Here is a 20,531-nt window from a genome sequence, read left to right on the forward strand (position 1 = left end):
TTTGCATGTAGGTAGAGGTGAAATTTGCAAAACGACCAGAAAGGAGGTGTAAATGTTTCTAATCCATGAAACTATTTTCGGTGTTTGTTCTATATTGAAATGTTAAATTGAAAAATTAAAATATATTACTTAATAATGTAAAGAATCACTTCACATTATAGGTACCTTATTTTCATATATTATTATACATTCATTTTTCTTAAATTATTATAAATTCATTTTACTTAATGTGAAATTCACATAACAAAGAAGTGAATATCCGTTAGATACTCTTATAAACACATTAAAAATATATTAAAACCTTTGTCAAAGTATTTGAGAGGAACTGGAAACAATGAAACTTTAAAATCTAAGAAAATGGGCAGTTAAAGATAAACTTAGGTTTATCATCATATTATTAGATACCTGATTCCTATTTTTGAACTTTAATTAATGGATAAACTACTTGAACCCTGCAGTGATGTAAATTACATTTTTCTATGGTTTCTATCCACTTGGAGCCTGAAAGTATATTGTTATATACACTAGGAGACCAAACAGAACATTGAGACAGCCTCATGGCAATCAGTTCAATATATCCCGTATATCTACTTAAATTATTAACACAGGGGCAAAGAAGAAAAGCAAACTGATTTCTGATTACCAACCTTCATTGGGAAAGAAAGAGTAGTTTACCCTAAAAACTCTGCCAAACATTCCAGCAAAGCACTAATCAAAGCTGACTCTAAAAAAATGTTTTCCAAGTTCTTTATCTACTGTGAAATGACATTCACTTCTATTAGAAACCCATTATGTTCACAATGGAGTGGTGCTGGTAAACTCTGAGAGTGAAGACTCACGTAGAGGCTGTACAGATGACTGCAACAGATGGAATGATTCCAGATTTGAATTTATAGCATCAGTTTTCCTTTGTTAAGAATAAAAATTGTACTCTCAAGCCTCTTTATTTATGTCATCTTTTGGGGGGTGGGAGGGAAGTGTTAATTATTTTTAAAAACTTTTTGGTATATTTCCCTAAGATTATATTCATCAGGTAAAATAAGGAAAATTAGGGAATTTGAATATAAACTTATAAAATGATTTGGACATAATATTCTTGGAAAGAATATTATAATATTGTTACATACTCTAAGATTTATCTGAACGTTTACCACAGATAACTGGAATAAGCTTAGACTTACCAGTAGACATTTCACACAGAATTCTATATATTACATGAACACCAAGTTTAATCAGAGAAACTTGGGAACATTAAATTATAGGGGCCCATCTGCAAGTCTTCTGATTTCTCTTTTTCTCAAGAATAATGAACTACCGGGGCGCCTGGGTGGCTCAGTGGATTAAGCCGCTGCCTTCGGCTCAGGTCATGATCTCAGGGTCCTGGGATCGAGCCCCGCATCGGGCTCTCTGCTCGGCAGGTAGCCTGCTTCCTCCTCTCTCTGCCTGCCTCTCTGCCTACTTGTGATCTCTCTCTGTCAAATAAATAAATAAAATCTTTAAAAAAAAAAAGATTAAAAAAAAAAAAGAATAATGAACTACCGCAGTCAGAGGCTACAGCCCTTCAGCAAAAATAATGAGAACTTAAAAACAGACTTAAATCAGGAATTATTTCTCAAGGCTTGGATAATTTGTTATGGCATATCAGTTTGAGGCTTCAATTACTGTTTTCTCACATGGACAAATACACTGGCAACTGCTTCTCAAGTATTAATATGGAGGTGGCGTTAATGTTGTGACTACAGGCAGCTCCTCATCCCTAAAGACCAAGTATAGTGTTCCTTATTTCCCTATAAATACTTGGCTCACACACTCTCTGATTTGCTTGGTCCTTACCCCATAGATGATAGGGTTGAGGGCTGGTGGAAGGACCACATAGATGTTGGCAATAAGAATGTGGACATAAGAGGGTATTTTTTGGCCAAATCTGTGAGTGAGAAAGGAGAAAAGAGAGGGTGTATAGAAAACAAACATGACTGCGGCATGAGAGCTGCACGTGCTCAGTGTCTTGTGGCGGGCCTCTTGCGATTTGAGGTGGAATACAGCATGGAGGATGTAGCCATAAGAGATTCCAACGAGTACCAGGACAAGAACAAGGAAGGAAGCAGCAAAGAGACCATAGATAGCATTGATTTGAATGTTGGCACAAGCCAACTTGGCAATGCCCATGTGCTCACAGTAGGTGTGGGCAATAATGCGGGCATTGCAAAAGGGTAGACGGTGGATTAGGTAGATCATGGGCAGTGTGAGCACGACTGTACTCAGTACAACCCCTACTCCAATTCCTGACAGCACTGGGACTGTCAGGATGGTTGTATAGTGGAGGGGGTCACAGATGGCTACATAGTGGTCAAAGGCCATAGCCAGCAGAACAGCAGATTCCATTCCTGTGAAGGTGTGTATGAGAAACATCTGAGCCACACAAGTTCCAAAGCCAATTTCATGAGCATTAAACCAAAAGATACCCAACATTCGTGGTACTGAGGTTGTAGAGAGGGCCAGGTCTATGGCTGATAGAATGGCAAGAAAGAAGAACATTGGATTCTGGAGGGTTCTTTCTGTCCATATGACTGTCAAGATTGTGACATTGCCAATAAGAGCCATAAAGTAAATACAACAGAATGGCAATGAAATCCAGGCATGGGCAGTCTCAAGCCCTGGGATACCTAAAAGAAAAAAGGTGGATGGATGGAATATGGTTATATTTTGATGGGGCATTCTGGATTTGGCTAGAATAGGAGAAGAAGATATGTATGTCCATTCCTAGAAGAAAAATAAAGCACAAAAATAGTTTCAAATTATTTCAAATTAGTTCTTGTTTTATTGTAGTGCAAGAGAAGGCAGTGATATTGTTTTCTAACTGGTTCCTTATAGTGGATTTACCAAAAGGAAGATTCCTATTACTGGACACAATTGAATTCAAGGGACACATCATTTATGATGACTACTAGCACAGTCAACGCTTACAGATAATATAACATCTTATGCAGTTCCAATCCAAAATATTCTACAATCTGGTACTTTTTTCATGAGTGAAGAGTGGTATCTGGATTGACACATAATGTAATAACTTCCTAAATTGAGGATGTTGAGGACAAACATAATAAAAGCAAAGACAAAAATGTGTAGCTACGGGGCACCTGGGTGGCTCAGTGGGTTATCTCTGCCTGCCTCTCTGCCTACTTGTGATCTCTCTCTCTGTCAAATAAAATAAATCTTAAAAAAAAAAAAAGTTTAAAAAAAAATGTGTAGCTACATATACACGGCCACAATGACATAGAAAAACAGATATAAAAGCTATACACATATAATGATACCTTACATGCCAAATGCCTTCAGTGTGTTTTATTTAATCCTAATTTTCATACATTCAAATTTAAAATGTCACCTTCCAAACCAACAGGTCTTCCTCACTAAAGCATTCAGTAAACATTTGTAGATAAACACCATTAAATAAAGCTTCAACAGACAGGCACAGGCATTCAACAAGAACCATTTTAGACCCCAAATATTTCTTACTAGGACAATGTGAATCCTTTTGTTGCTTAGATCACAGTGAGGCATAAGGCATCAAAGAGAACTTGAACAGAAGGCAACAAAGGATTCTACCTGGTTCTATATAAGGGGAACATCTAAAGGAAATAGTTGTCAGGTAAGTTGAAATAAAGGTGTTTGAGGGAAGAACTGATCATAGACATAATCTCTCCCAGGTCAGGAATAAATAATAAGGTTTTAACCTTACCCTGAGAAATACCTAGAGGATTTTACCCCATCTCTGATAATTCATGTTTAATGGAGAAAATTAGATGAAACAAGGAAAGAGGAGAAAACTTTAGGGAAGCAGTAAGGCATGAGGGAAGGAAAAAGGGAAGCAACATGGGAAGCGAGGTGGAAAATAGGAAAGAGGAAATGAGAGAAAGAATGGTAAAAAGTTCAGTCCCTCTCTGAATTTAGGTTAATTGGAGAAAATTTAAAAAAAATTGTGATAAATGTATCTTCTTGAAGATCTTTAGGCATACTGACCAACTGGCTAATCGAGGTGCTCTGAAAGTAGTAAGATGCAGGAGTCCCTCTTAGACTCTTAGCTCCCTGCTGCCTCCTTTGGTGTTTGCTTTTTGAGCCTACCTTCATCTATGGTCCTATCCTAATTTTGATTTTTCTACTGCCATGAAAAGTCATTATCATTACTGTCCTGCAGTTGTCAGAGAGAATAGAAATTATTAAATACTAGAACAATCTCTATGTTTCCTATTACTGAGTAGAAGTTTTCATCAAAGACCTTGCTCTTAGTAGCCTACAGAGCAAAGTCCTGGTGGATGCACAATATTCCCTTACAAAAATTAATTGAAGCCAGCCCCCTCCCCCCCCACCCCGGCCTTACCTCTAAGCAAAGAGATTTGGGTTAAGGCTCACTTAGATTCCTTGGTCAACATATAACCTATCTCCAGCTGGAATGGGAACTGGAGTCCCTATTATGCCAACCTTAGAGAATAGATTTTGAAACTTCTGGCCTTTTGTCTCCTGAGGGACAGCTCTGAAAATAAACCCAAGCCTTTAGCTCCCTATGGCCTTGGGTTTTAGGACCATGATCTCAAAGTCTCCTTGGAAAGGGGCTGACATTATTTGTTCTCCAGGAAAGAAAGAATGGAAAAGAAGCAGATGGAAGACAAACACACAAAATGCAGAGACAGACCTTACCATCAAAATATACACCCATATACATGCGCAGAATATACACACAATAAATACTGAGTATATTCAAACGATTGTAAATTTGTATGTGGTCTTTTCAGATATCACTCTTCTCTAAAATCAGGACAAGATATTTCTGATGCATAGGCTTCTTCTTCACACGTGTTTATCTTTGTGTAGAAAAAGAAAGTTCCTGATTTCCCAAGTTATTAAATTGTCATCATTGTTCTTAAGAATTTATCTTGCCTTATTTATTGTTGCTTCTATCTACACAAGCAAGGGTCTTACTTAGATGGTTTAAAGTAGTTTTTGCTCCCTAACAGTTACAAGGCATCCTATATAAATTATGATTACCACCTACTTTACCACACTTACTAAATTTCATGTCTCTTTGCGTCTAACATATAAACATCACGTTTCTGTGAATGATATTCCTTCATTCTTTTTCCATAATTGTTGGACTATATTTGTTCTTTCTCTCCTCTCCCCTCTGCTCTTCCCTCCTCTTTCCCTTTCTTTCCTTTCTTCTTTTGATTAATAACCATTGTAATAGGTGTGAAGTTGTCTCATTGTGGTTTTAATTAGAGATGTTGAGCATCTTCTGGCATGTTAATTGGCCATTTGTAGATCTTCCTCAGAGAGGGCTAGTACAGACACCTTAACAATATCAAGTCTTCTAATCCATGACCTGGGATGTCTTCCTGTTTATTTTGTTTCTTTTTTAATTCTTTCAGCAAAGTTTTACAGATTTCAGTGTACAAATCTTTCACTTCCTTGGTTAAGCTTATTCCTAAAGACTATTTTTTTTAAATCCTATTTCCGAACTGTCAAATTGCCATCTGCTTTATCATAGTATTTGGGTATTTTATTTTCCATTAATTGGATTATTTTTTATTTTATTTTATTTTTTTTAAAGATTTTATTTATTTATTTGTCAGAGAGAGAGAGAGGGAGAGCGAGCAAGCGAGCACAGGCAGGCAGAGTGGCAGGCAGAGGCAGAGGGAGAAGCAGGCTCCCGGATGAGCAAGGAGTCCAATGCGGGACTCGATCCCAGGACGCTGGGATCATGACCTGAGCCGAAGGCAGCTGCTTAATGAACTGAGCCACTCAGGCGTCCCTGGATTATTTTTTAAATTTCTTTTTTGAATGTTCATTGTTAGTGGATAAAAATGCAACTGAATTTTGTATCCTGAATTTTTATTGAATTTGTTTATTATTTCTAAACTTCATATTTCGGTGGAATATTCAAGGTTTCTACATATTAGATCATGTCATCTGAGAACAAAGATACTTTTACATTTTCCTTTCCAATTTGGATGCCTTTTATTTCCTTTTTTTTTTTTTTAAAGTAGGCTCTTTTCAAGTCTTGAACTCAGGGCCCTAGGATCAAGACCAGAGCTGAGATTAAAAAAAAATCAGATGCTTAACCAACTGAGCTAACCCAGGCATCCCTTCTTTCTCATTTCTAACTGATCTGGCCAAAACTTCCAAAATTGTGTTGAATAGAAATAGTGAAACTGGGCATCTTGTTCCTGATCTTAGAGGAAAAACTTTCATTTTTTACTGTTGAGCATGTTGTTATCTGTATAAATTGTAAATTTAGGTTTTTCTTTTTTAATGTAAGGGTTTGTGGCTATACATTTCCCTGTCCCAAGTGCCGTTTGGAATGTAGTGTTTTCATTTTATTTTTGCAATGTTTTCCAATTGTTCTTGTGATTTCTTTCTTGACCCATTGATAGTTTTGTTTAATTTCTACATATTTGTGGATTTTCTGGTTTTTCCTCTATTAATTTCTAGTTTCATTCTATTATGGAAGAAAAATATTCTTTCTCTGATTTCAATCTTTTTATGTTTGTTACATCTTAGCATCTTGTCTACTCTGGAGAATGTTCCATGTGCAGTTGAGACACATGTATTTTCTGCAATTGTTGTGTGGGGTGTTCTGAATATATTATGTCCAATTGTTCTATAGTATGGTTCAAGTTCTCTGTTGGTGTAATGGATTACAATCCTTGACTTTAAAGGGTGAGCAAGTTTTATATAACTGGAACAAATTGTGCTTAGTCATGGTTATAATTCTTTTTACACATTGTTGGATTAGATTTGCTAATATTTTCTTGAGAATTTTTGCATCAGTGTTCCTGACAGATAGTGGTCTGTAGTCTTCTTTTGTTGTAATGTTTTTGGTTTTGACATTAAGGAAACACTGCCCTATAGAACAAATTAAAAAGTATTCTATTTCTATCTTCTGAAAAGGATTGCAAAGAGTAGATATACTTCCTTTCTTAAATGTCTGGTAATGGTCATCAATAAATTAGTCTGGGCTGAGTTTTTTTCTGTTTTGGAAGACTGTCAATCATTGAGACAGTTTCTTTATCAGATAGTGGCCTATTCAGATCACCTGATTCTTATAAGTTTTGGCATATTGTGTCTCTCAAGGAATTGTTTCATTTCATCCAGGTTACGGAATTTATGGGCATAGACCTGTCCCTCGTATTACTTTTTTTTAATGTTCATGGACCTATAGTGACATCCCCTCTTTCACTTCAGTAATGTGTGTCCTCTCTTGCTCTTACTTTGTTTGCTTGTCTAGAGGCATACTGTTATAACCAGCTTTTGGTTTCATTGATTTTTCTCTATTGATTCCCTGTGTTCCATTTTACTGAGTTATACTCTAAATCTTGTTTTTTTCTTTCTTTTCTCCTGCTTATTTTTTATTTAATGTGTTCTTCCTTTTCTAGTTTCCAGGGTGGAAATTGTGATTTTTAAATTTTATATCTTTCAGGGCGTCTGGGTGTCTCAGTTGTTAAGCGTCTACCTTCAGCTCAGGTCATGATCCTAGGGTCCTGGGATTGAGCCCCACATCTGGTTCACTGCTCACCAGGAAGCCTCCTTCTCCCTCTCCTACTCCCCCGTTTGTGTTCCCTCTCTTGCTGTGTCTCTCTCTGTCAAATAAATAAATAAAATCTTTTTAAAAAAAATTTATATCTTTCTTATTTTCTAATATATACATTCAATGTTGTAAATTTTTCTCTAGGCATTGCTTTAGCTGTATTCACAAGTTTTGATATATTTTGTTTTAATTTTATTTAGCTCAAAATATCTTTTATTATCTCTTTTAAGATTTCTTCTTTCAAGCAACTCAGAATCCTAAAAAAAAAAAAAAAAAAAGATTTCTTCTTTCAATCATTATTTAAGAGTATATTGTTGAATCCCCAAGTATTTGGATATTTCTCAGCTCTCTTTCTTTTGGTGTTTCCAGTATAATTCCATTGTGGTCTAAGAACACACATTATGTGATTTCTATTCTTTTAAATTTGTTAAGATGGTTTTACTGCTCAAAACAGGCTCTATCCTGGTGAGTCTTCCATGCAAGCTTTGCAAGCTTGAGAATTATTTGTATTCTGCTGTTTTTGGATAGAGCAGTCTATAGAGGTTGATTATACCCGGTTGACCAATGACATCGTTTAGTTCAACTGTATCCTTACTGATTTTTCTGTCTGCAGCATCTGTCAATTTCTGATAAAGGTATGTTGAATTCTCCAAATATAGTAGTAGGTTTATCTATTTCTCCTTGGAATTCTATCTGTTCTTGCATCATGTATTTTGATATTCTGTTTTCAGTTACATACATGTTAAAGATTATTATTGTGGTTTTAACTAAGAATTTTATATAATTCTATTTTCTCTCCTTTCTTGGCATACCAGTTGTACTTTTATTTATTTATTTATTTATTTTTTACTTTTTTTAGTCACTGCCCTAGAGTTTGCAGTACACATTTACAACTAATCCAAGTCTACTTTCAAATAACACTATACCACCATGAGAGTGCCTTTTAATAACAAAGTAACTCTAATACCTCCCTCCTGTCCTTTGTATCATTGCTGGCATTCATTTTGCTTATACATGTACATGCACATACATTTATCTAACAGGTAAACATTTATTCAAAATAATTTAGCAACTGTGTGTAAATATGTTTATATATAATGTTATATAATTATTTTTAACAATCAGCCCTTTAGATAAATTACAAACAAGAAAACTAAAAGATTTTTACTTTCACTTATTTCTTCTTCATTTATTTATTTATTTATTTATTTACTTACTTACTTACTTATTTATTTTTAGCGTAACAGTATTCATTGTTTTTGCACCGCACCCAGTGCTCCATGCAACACGTGCCATCCCTAATACCCACCACCTTTTCCCCCAACCTCCCACCCCCAGCCCCTTCAAGACCCTAAGGTTGTTTTTCAGAGTCCATAGTCTCTCATGGTTCACTTCCCCTTCCAGTTTACCTCAACTTCCTTCTCCTCTCCATCTCTCCTTGTCCTCCATGTTATTTGTTATGCTCCACAAATAAGGGAAACCATATGATAATTGACTCTCTCTGCTTGACTTAATTCATTCAGCATAATCTCTTCTAGTCCTGTCCATGTTGCTACAAAAGTTGGGTATTCATCGTTTCTGATAGAGGCATAATACTCCATAGTGTATATGGACCACATTTAATTTGTCCTCAGAAACCATGCAAGCAAGAAAAGTGGAGTGAAATTTTAAAGTGTTGGGGCGGGGGAGGAGAATTCTGTACCCTGAAAAATAATTCTTCAAAAATGAAGGAGAAATAAAAAATTTCTCAGACAAACAAAAATTGAGATAATTTGGTATAAGTACACCAGCTTGAAAGAAATGCTAAGTAAATTCTTAGAGAGAAGGAAAATGATATAGGTCAAACATTCAAATCTACTTAAGGAAAGGAAGAGTATTAAAGAAGAAATAAGTGTATATGGAAAGAAAGATGTGGTCCATATACACTTATTTCTTCTTTAATACTCTTCCTTTCCTTAAGTAGATTTGAATGTTTGACCTATATCATTTTCCTTCTCTCTAAGAATTTACTTAGCATTTCTTTCAAGCTGGTGTACTTATACCAAATTATCTCAATTTTTGCTTGTCTGAGAAATTTTTTATTTCCCCTTCATTTTTGAAGAATTATTTTTCAGGGTACAGAATTCCCCCCCCCAACACTTTAAAATTTCACTCCACTTTTCTTGCTTGCATGGTTTCTGAGGACAAATTAAATGCAATTTTTATCTTTGTTTCTTGATTGCCAACGTGGTGGTGGTGGTGTTTTTTAAACTCTGGTTTCTTTAAGGCTTTTTTTCCTCCCATCGTTGACATTTTGCTGTTTGGAGATGATATGCATAAATCTATTGTTTTGTTGGCATTTATCCTACTTGGTAGTCTCTGAAATTCCTTAATGAGTAGTTGGGTGTCTGGCATTAATCTGAGAAAATTCTCCATCAGTATCACTTCAAATATTTCTTTTGTTCCCATCTCTCCTTTTTCTCCTTCTGATATTCCCATTACTCATATGTTCCATAATGTGTAGTTACTAGTTGTCCTACAGTCCTTAGACATTACTTTCTTTCTTTCTTTCTTTTTTTTTTTTTTAAGTCTTATTTCTCTTTGCCTCTCATTTTGGGAAGTCTCTACTGAGGTATTCTCATGATTAGAGATTCTTTCTTTAGTATATCCAATCTACTAGTCAATAATCCCCTCAAAGTCTTTCTTCATTTCTGTTACTTTTTTGAACCTTAGCATTTCTTTTTGGTTCTTTCTTAGGATTTCCATCTGTCTGCTTACATGGCCCATGTGTTCTCTCATGATGTGTGTTTCATCCAATAGAGTCCTTAGTATATTAATAATAGTTTTTAAAAGTCATGGTCTAGGAATTCCAACATCCTTGTCATATCTAAGTTTGGTCCCAGCTTGGCTCTTTCTCTTCAAATTGTGTTTTTTACATTTTAGTATGTCTTGTAATTTCTTCCTGATAGCTAGACACAATGTCCTGTCTTGAAAACGGCCACAAATAGGCCTTTAGTAATGTGACAGTAAGATGTAGGGAGAGGGGGATTGCTCTATTGTTCCATGATTAGGTCTCAGTCTTTTAGTAAACTTTTACATCTGAGCTATAAATTTCCTGTGTTATACACAATTTCCCCTTCACTTCCCTTAGGAGGAACCAGATGTCTAGGGTGGACTGAAGTTGGCTCTTTCCCTTTTCCCACTAGAAGGCTAGAACCAGCCAGAAGTGAGTATTTCCTTTCCTCCAGACCAGTTAGGCTCTGATAAAACCTTAGCAGATTAGGGTTTGGCTAACTAGTTTTTCCTAAATGCAGACCTTGTTAAGAAGAACAGAATGCTCTGACGTATTTCAAAATGGTTCACTTTTCCCTGCCCCTGCCGAATGAGAGGATTTTCTTTTATAACACTGTGTGGACCTGATGAGCTCCTGTATGTAAAACTTACGAAAGAGTGGGGACCGATAATGACTGGGTTCCCCTGGAGTTTATCTCTCAGGCTTGTCCACACTAAGCCTCTAGCAACTTGTCAATTGTAGTTTGTATTTTCTTATCTTGGCACTGCTTCCCATGGAGATTTCTCCTCCAGTAAATTGTATTCTTCTGTCTTAACTTACTGGTTTCTTCAGCTTCAGAAGCAGCAGTTTGCTCTATGATCTTGCTTCTCTTATGGGTCCAAGAAGAGTTGCTGACTTTTCAGTTGGTTCGGCTTTTTACTTGTTGTTAGGGTGCAGTGTAAACTTCCAGTGTCTCACATGCTAGACTGGAAAACTGAAGTCTGGATTCTGTTTTTTGTTGTTGTTGTTGTTGTTGTTGTTTGTTTTTTAAGATTTTATGTATATATTTGACAGAGAGAGAGAGAGATCACAAGCAGGCAGAGGCAGGCAGAGAGGGAGGGGGAAGCAGGCTTCCTGCTGAGCAGAGAACCCGATGTGGGGCTCTATTGGGGGCTCCATCCCAGGACCCTGAGACTGTGACCTGTGACCTTAATCCCTTAGTGGGTTAAGCAAAGGCTTAACCCACTAAGCCACCCAGGCGCCCCTGGATTCTGTCATTTTAATCCATCCTGTCACTCTTTGTTTTGACTGGGGATTTTTAAACATTTACATTTAAAATAATTATTCATAAGGAAAGATTTACTATTATCATCTATTGTTTTCTGTATGTCTTATAATTTTTTTTGTCCCTCCTTTCCTCTTTTACTGCCTGCCTTTGTATTTTTTTTAATTTTTGCAATGACACTTCTTGATTCCTTTACATTTCCTTTTGTGAATATTTGACAAATACTTTCTTTGTTATTGACAGAGGGATTATATATAACATCCTAAAGTTATAACAATGTATTTTAACTGGTAACAACTAGACTGCAATCGCATACAAAAGTTCTATTCCTCCCTTTAGAGCTTCACCATCCACACTCTATGTTATTAATGTCACAAAGTACATCCTTATATGTCCTATACCCATTAACTTATATTTATAATTCTGTTTGTGCTTTTGTCTTTCCTATCCTGTAGCAGAATAAAAAGTAGAGTAACGAACCAAAATTGTGATCATACTGGTTTTTATATCTGTGTGTGCTTTATCTTCACAAAGAACTTTATATTTTTGTATAGGTTTGAGTTACTCTCTAACTTCCTTGAATTTCAACATAAAAGAGTCCCTTTAGCATTCCTTGCAGAGAATGTATAGAGATAATGAAATCTCTCAGTTTTTGTGTACCTGGAAATGTCCTAATTTTTCCTTTATTTTTGAAAGGCAGTTTTGCTAGATAAGGAATTCTTGGTTATTTTTTCTAATAATTTAAACATACCATCCTCTTCTCTTCTGGCCTGCAAAGTTTATGTCTCAAGTTGACACTGGGATGAAGTTGATGTATACAAGGAATAAAGAATGTGTTCTGTATTTTTTCAGTTCCCTTCAGGTCCTATTATGTGATTGATAAATTGTACCAAAATACTAAAAGATGGTTCATCTGTAACTATCCCCGAAATTAGGAAGATTATCAAACATTTTACCAAAATAAAAATACTGCTCCTCTCCTGGTGATTCCATAAGGACCTGGTTGTGTCAGATGTTATCCCTGCTTATCCTCTGAGATTACCATGTTGAAGCTGCTATATATTGAAACTGAATATTTAAGTTGCTTCTTTGTTCTGAATCAGTTTCTTCATGAACTAATTAAGGTTATGAAATAAGAAATGGATGGAGAGAAAGATATAATCTGAATGATCTAAGGAAAACTTTCAAGGACATGGGATTTTCTTAACATCTTTTTACTTTCTGAATGTCTTGGAGTCAAGAGGGAAGATGTAATTCTTTGAAACTGAGAGAATGCACACTTTTCATTCTTTATGGATAAAATGAAAAAAAAATTCTAGGAAGCAAAGGTCTTTTTAAGGATATCATAAAGTGAAGATTATCTCTTATTTTGACCATATTTCATATTATATGAATCTATTGAAGGAACAAAATAAGGGTACTTCATGATCTCCATACTCAATGACAGGTTGGCATTTTCAGGGAGATGATACCATTGAGGTTGTATTATGTGTGTTTGTACAAGAAAAAAATATAGAAACCAGCGTGTGTATATCTGTGAGTGTGTATATTTTCTAGTTCTGTTTTTGCAATGCTCTGTATTGTATCCGTAACTCCAACATGCACTTAGCACCTAAACAAGTGATAGTCACTACATTAGTCTAGATTATAACATTTCTTATTAGTTATGTGCTTACACATGAATGTTGGGGACCTTTGTTTACTCACAGAATTTTATTTCACTTTAATCTCTTTGTAACCTTTGAGTCCCAGCTACACTAGATTTATTTCATTACATTATGATTGTCCTTCAGATGGAACTTCGCTTATGCTCCTTTCCTTTTCCTTTGTTTATGTGTGTGTGCATGGGTGCAGATAGGTAGTTATGCATTATTTATATCTATACCTAAATATCTAAATTCAGAACCCAGGGGAAAAACTCATGCAATCTTCACATTCTAGCCTAAGTAGAAGACTTTTCTTAACTGACTAAACTTAATTTGATCCCTTACTGTCATTTCTTCCCTCTCCTGTGGGAAAAAAAATTGCCTTATATATTACTTGTTTAAAGTTATAGTGTAACTACTTGTTATAAGCTCAGTCATGGGCAGGGGGGAAAGCCATAGTTGTGTTCTTCAAGTGTTTTTCACTATAATAAAGCTAGGTTCTAGTAAATGTAAAAGCCTAGAAAATATATATATATATATACACACACACACACATATATATATATACACATACACACACATACACACACACACATATGGAATATAAGAGTTTGGCATGATTCAGGAAAGCCTATATAGTGATAACTCTGTGTAACTTCTTATTAGTTCTATTGCATTTATGAGAATTTGTTTGAGATATAAGGAAAGCAGATTCTCCTTAAAAACTGATAACAACATAACCACATACATATTAATAGGCGATAAGAAAAGCAGAAAACTAGTAACCAAGGGTTACTCTACAACTGGAGCATTTGTAGTGACTTAAAAGTTAGTTCTTTTCTTCAACTCTCCCAGATCCTGCCTCATGATCAACCCCTATATCCCAGGACTTCTCTGCCATGGAGGTTTGGCTCTCTGTTGGAACTACAGGAAGAGGTATAAAGAAACCCACTACAGTCAGTAACTGGTATCTAAAGCATCATTAGGTAAATATACCAGTCCAATAAATAAACTGTTGTGCATGTTTAGAAATTTGGGTTTCTGGATCAACAAATGAAGGAGCACAATTAGCATACAGCTGTGCAGTGAAATAATCTAAATCTGAAAAAAAAAGAGGATAAAAATGTAGTGAGGGGTTAATGTTAAGAAATACCTTATCTTTACAAGCAGATATCTGCTGGTTCAAAAAAACATAGTATGTGCCTACTTAAGTAGTACATGATAGAAAGAAATAGGCAAAAAGAAAAAAGTAACATCATTGATAAATTTGACAGATTAGCTATATATGCAGAGTGGCAAATGAAAGGCTAAAGATAGAAATTGAGTTGATTCTACTTCAAAAGTTGTGCCAAAGACTTCAATATCGTGTCCAGAGAGGGACAAAGACCATTTATTTCTATTCCTCACATGAATGGCAGAGTGGGTTATAAGGGTCCTTTCAATAACTCCTAGATATTTTCACAAGGTCTCTGCTAGATCACTTCCAGTTATGGCAAACTCACTGACCTGAGGGAAATACTGAATGAGAGCTCAAGGAAGAAACTCAGTAACCTCTCAGTAAATATTTGTTGAACTAAGTACAAGTTTGACTAAAGATGGAATCTTTTACTGCAAATGAAGGGACAAGGTGACATAGAGTTCCCTGATATAGTATTATCTTTCTGTACTTGGTATGTTATTACTGATTTTAGCATTATTATTCTAGTGAATTTAAATACACATGATTAAATACACATGATTATGACTTGAATTGTTTTTAGCAACAGATCATTAACTGTCTTCTTGAACTGAACCTCCATGTTTTCAGCATCTGGTTGTGCTACTTCCTCTTCAGACATAGTGGCAAAAAGCAAAGGGAAAAACAACATGCCTCCTCTCAACACTTCTCGTCCCTCTCCTATCACCTTCCTATTGATGGGCATCCCAGGACTAGAGCACCTGCATGTCTGGATTGGAATTCCCTTCTGCTCCATGTATGTGGTGGCTGTGGTGGGGAATGTGACCATCCTGGCCGTGGTGAGGGCAGAGCGAAGCCTCCATGAGCCCATGTTCCTCTTTCTCTGCATGCTCTCCATCACCGACCTGGTCCTCTCCACATCCACCCTGCCCCGAATGCTTTGTCTCTTCTGGCTCGGAGCCCATGACATTGCCTTTGATGCCTGCCTGACCCAAATGTTCTTCATTCACAGTTTTACTGCTATGGAATCAGGCTTTTTCCTGGCCATGGCCTTTGACCGTTATGTCGCCATTTGTCATCCACTGCGCCATACCACCATTCTCACTCATGCTCGCATCACCATAATGGGTATTATTGTGGTGATTCGGGGCATAGCTTTCTTTTCTCCACATCCCATCCTGCTCAAACAGCTGCCCTACTGCAGAACACGAATCATTGCCCACACCTACTGTGAGTTCATGGCTGTGGTGAAGCTGGCGTGTGTGGACATAAGGGCCACCAAGAGTTATAGCCTCAGTATGGCTTCTATCATTGGCTCATGTGATGCCATTCTCATTGCTGTATCCTATGCCTTCATCCTCCGCTCTGTATTCCACCTGCCATCCCGAGAAGCTGGCTTTAAGGCTTTGGGTACATGTGGATCACATGTCTGTGTTATTCTTGTGTTCTATTCCACAGCTGGTTTTTCCATTTTCACTCACCGTTTTGGGAAGAATGTGCCTGCACATATCCATATTTTTATTGCAAATATGTACCTTTTGGTACCCCCTTTCCTCAACCCCATTGTGTACGGAGTAAGGACCAAGAAAATACGGGAGCATGTTCTTAGGACATTAATGGTCAAAGTTGCCTGATTTTAGTTGGATTGACAAAATAAATGGAAATAAAAGAGATGATATGAGTAAGATAACTTGCTGCTCTTACTCCTGCAACTTGAATTGCATCTACTGCCTGAAAGTTCTCTTCTACTTACTACATGTCTGTGAATTCCTAAAATTCTAATCTAACAAGTTATTTCAGCTTAGTCATTTATTAAATATTGGAGGACAAATTGTTAATGTCCTTCTAACTGTTTGTCTTTTGATGGATAATTACCAATAGAGAGTGAATAATAGAAAGAGAAAAAGAAGAGAAAAAGACATACATTGTAAACAAAATAAGATTTCTCTAGACAACTAAATGATGGATACTTTCCTACTCTTGTTTAGGGTACTACTGAAAGAAGCTTCCCCTGATGTTTCTCTTTGTTAATATATATTTGTATGTTGGTAATAAAGAAAAAGCCATGAAGATCAATCTATCATCTATGTATCTGTCTATCCAATATTACCATTCATGTTTTTAAGCGTTAAGGTGGAATGTAACTAAAGGGTGTTTACTTGTGCCTTTTTTATTATTGTGGTAAAATACCATAACTAATAGTTATTATTTTAACCACTTTTAATTGTCCAGTCCAGTGATTCATGCATTCACGTTGTTGTGGAATTCATCACCACCAACCTTCTTCAGAGATTTTTTTAATCTTTCCCATCCTGAATTCTATGCATTAACATTAACTCCCCATTCCCCACATCCCCTGACAACTACTATTATTCTTGCTTTCTCTGAATTTGGCTACTCTAGGTACTTCATCCAAGTGAAATCATAGCAGTATTTGCCCTTTTGTGATTGGCTTATTTCATTCAGCATAAAATCTTCAAGACTCATTCATGTTGTAGAATGCATCAGAATTTCCTTCCTTTTTAATGTTGAATAATATTCCTGGATATTTTAGTGGACTATAGTTACACAAAGAAAACATACATAGATCTAGACGTAGATTCCTATCTATCATCCATCTATCTATCATCTGTCTATCATCTATCTATCTTACATTTTACTTACCCATTTATCTGTGGATGGATATTTTGCTTCTACCTTTTGGTTATTGTGAATATTGTTGCTATGAATATAGTTGTATAAATATCTGTTCAAGTCCCTATTTTAATTTATTTGGGATATAAACCCAGAAGTCAAATTGCTATATCATATGGTAATTCATATCCTTACCATAATCATATGGTAATTCATACCCTTACCATAATCATATGGTAAGGAATGATCATGCCTTTTTCTGTATCATTTTACATTCCCACTAGCAATGCACAAGTGTTCCAATGTTTTCATATCCACACCAACTGCTGTTTCTTTTTTAATTTTATTTTTTGAAGTAATAGCTATCCTAATAAATGTGAAGTAATGTCTCATTGTGGTTTTTGATTTTCATTTCCCTAAAAATTATTGATGTTGAACATCTTTTCATGTGTTTATTTGCCATTTGTACACATTCTTTGCAAAAATGTTTATTCAGGTCATTTGCTCATTTTCTGATCCAGTCATTTTGTTGTTATTGCCATTGCTGTTGAATTTTAGAAGTTCTTTATATATCCTGGCTATTAATTTCTTATCAGATGTATGATTTTCAAGTATCCTCTCCCATTCTGTGGGTTACCTCTTTTTTACTCTGTTGATAGTGTCCTTTGATGCACTAAAGTTTTTTTTTTCTGCTCATTTTTAATTAAAGTATAATCAACATACAGTGTAATATCAGTTTCAGGTGTACAATATAGTAATTCAACACTTACATATATCACCTGGAACTCATCAGAGAAGGTACACTCCTTAATCTGCATCACTTATATCACCCATCCCCCCATCCACCTCTCCATTGGCAACCACAAGTTTGTTCTCCGTATTTAGGCACAGAAGTTTTAATTTTGATGAAGTCCAGCTTATTTTTTTTTTTTTTACTTCTGTTGTCTATGTTTTGGTGTCATATCCAAGATATTGTCAAATGCAATGTCATGAAGTTTTTCTTTTATTTTTTTCCTAAGAACTTGATAGCTTTAGCTCTCCTATTTAGGCGTTTGATCCATTTCTACTAATCTTCTATATGCTGTGAGTTCAACTTCATTCTATTGTATGGCGATCTGTAGTTTTTTCATCACCATTTGTTGAAAAAAAATTATTCTTTCTCCATTGAATGATCATGTAGAAATTACTTGACCATATGTGTGAGAGTTTAATTGGGAGCTCTCCTTTTTATTCTATAGGTCATATGTCTGTCTTTAGGCCAGTAACATACTGGTTTAATGATTGTCACTTGGAGTAAGTTCTGAAGTCAGGAAGTATGACACCTGAATTTTGTTTTATTTTTCAAAAAAAAAATTTTTTTTTTTGGCTATTTTGTGTTCCTTGAGACTTTGTATGAATTTTACATTGGATTTTTCTGTTCAAAAAATGCCAGTATGACTTTGGTAGGGATTGCCTTGAATTTGTAGATCACTTTGGGTAGTATTAACATATTAACAATATTATGTCTTCCAATCCAAGGATATGGGATAATTCTCCATTTATTTGTGTCTTCATTAATATCTTTCAACAATGTTTTATATTTTTTACTATACAAGTGTTTATCTCTTTGCTTAAATCATCCCTATTTTATTCTTCTTGATATTATTATAAATGGAATTATTTAGATAATTTCCTTTTGATATTGTTCATTGTTGGTGTATAAAAATGCAATTTTTGATTTTTGCATGTTGATTTTGAATCCTGCAATTTTGCCAATTTATTTATTAGTTCTACTATGTGTGTGTGAGAGAGAGAGAGAGACAAAGAGAGAGAGAGAGAGATCTTTATGGTTTTCTTCTTAAAAGATCTAGTCATTTGTAAACAGAGATAATATTATATCTTCCTTCTCAACTGGGATGCCTTTTTTTTTCTTGTCTATTTATTCTGGCTACAACTTCCAGTACTATGTTAAATATAAGTGATAGAAATGGGTATTCTTTGTTTTGTTCCTGGTCATAGAGAAAAAACTTTCAGTCTTTCACCATTGAGTACAATGTTAGCACAAGTGTTTTTTCATATATGACCTTTATTATGTTGGGGTCAAGGTTGCTGGTTATTTTTTATTATTCCCTTTCTAATATTTAATAAAAATGTTAACTGGGTAATACTGTCATTCTTTCAAATCAACCAATTACCAAAACCATATAGTATTGTGAAAGGTATCTGTATTAGTTAGAATCTAACCAGGAAACAAAAACTTCTTGAATATTTAGTGTAGGGCATCTTCAATACTAATAATTATATAAGCTATAGAACTTCCAAGAAGCGAAATATTCGAAAATAAAGTCTCCCAGAAATTAAGAAGTATAGGTACTCATTGCGATACCTGTGTGGCTTTGTTGGTTAAGCCTCTGATCTTGATCTTAGCTCAGTTCTTGATCTTGGGGTCATGAGTTCAAGCCCTGCATTGGGCTCCAGCTAAGCCTGGAGTCTGCTTAAGAAATTTTAAAAAAAATTCTTTCTTTTTTAAAAAATTTTATTTTGTATATTTTTTTCAGTGTTCCAAAATTCATTGTTTATGCACCACACCCAGTGCTCCATGCAATATGTGCCCCCTATAATACCCATCACCAGGCTCACTCCACCCACCATCCCCCCAAAACCCTCAGTTTGTTTCACAGAGTCCACAGTCTTTCATAGTTTCATATCTTTGAGATTTGATTGAGATATGAGATATGATTTGTATTTCTTATACAAAATTTTTTTTAAAGAACTGGGGCGTCTGGGTGGCTCAGTGGGTTAAGGTCTCTGCCTTTGGCTCAGGTCATGATCCCAGGGTCCTGCGATCGAGCCCCGCATCAGGCTCTCTGCTTGGCAGGGAGCCTGCTTCCTCCTCTCTCTCTGCCTGCCTCTCTGCCTACTTCTGATCTCTGTCTGTCAAGTAAATAAATAAAACCTTTAAAAAAAATTAAAAAAAAATAAAGAACTATGGGAAGCCATACCAACTCTAGGTCTGTGAAACAGAGAGAAGAATCAGGAGTTCAATCATATCTCAAAGATATGAGTCTCTCAGTGGAAGTTTAAACCATGGAAGTCCCCTCTGGCAGGATCTGTAGTCCCGGAGCAGATGGCAGTTTAAAAGAGTAAGAAATAGGGAGAAATAAACCAGGTTTTTCTTTCTTTTTCCCTAATATTTTCCCACCAGTGCTTCCACTGAACAAACCCAGCATGAATACAGATCATCTGTGATCCTGAAAAGTATAGCCTATAATGTTCATCACTCCTGAAATACGGAAATAAGATAGGAGGATGAGGAAGAACATATCTATAAGGAAAATATACCCATTATTTGCATAGCACACTACCAAAATGTAATTAATGATTCTTTTGTAGAGGGGGATAATGAATATTCTATACTTGATTAAACAAGTAAAGTTCAGGGGTGATTTAAGAACAAGAACATGACTAGAAAATAT

The 20,531-nt window shown here is 35.6% G+C and overlaps 2 protein-coding genes across 2 annotated transcripts; one reads left to right on the forward strand and one right to left on the reverse strand.

Moving 5' to 3' along the window:
- Positions 1-1,779: 1,779 nt before the first annotated feature.
- Positions 1,780-2,715, reverse strand: LOC123949237 (olfactory receptor 52J3-like). Its single transcript, XM_046016600.1, has one exon. It carries the CDS (start codon positions 2,713-2,715, stop codon positions 1,780-1,782), a length of 936 nt encoding a protein of 311 aa, XP_045872556.1.
- A 12,416-nt stretch (positions 2,716-15,131) lies between these two features.
- Positions 15,132-16,076, forward strand: LOC123949894 (olfactory receptor 52D1-like). The gene has a single exon (XM_046017615.1). The coding sequence runs from the start codon at positions 15,132-15,134 to the stop codon at positions 16,074-16,076; it is 945 nt and encodes a 314-aa protein (XP_045873571.1).
- Positions 16,077-20,531: the final 4,455 nt, after the last annotated feature.

This window comes from Meles meles, chromosome 8, assembly GCF_922984935.1.
Source record: "Meles meles chromosome 8, mMelMel3.1 paternal haplotype, whole genome shotgun sequence".
Taxonomy (NCBI): Eukaryota; Metazoa; Chordata; class Mammalia; order Carnivora; family Mustelidae; genus Meles; species Meles meles.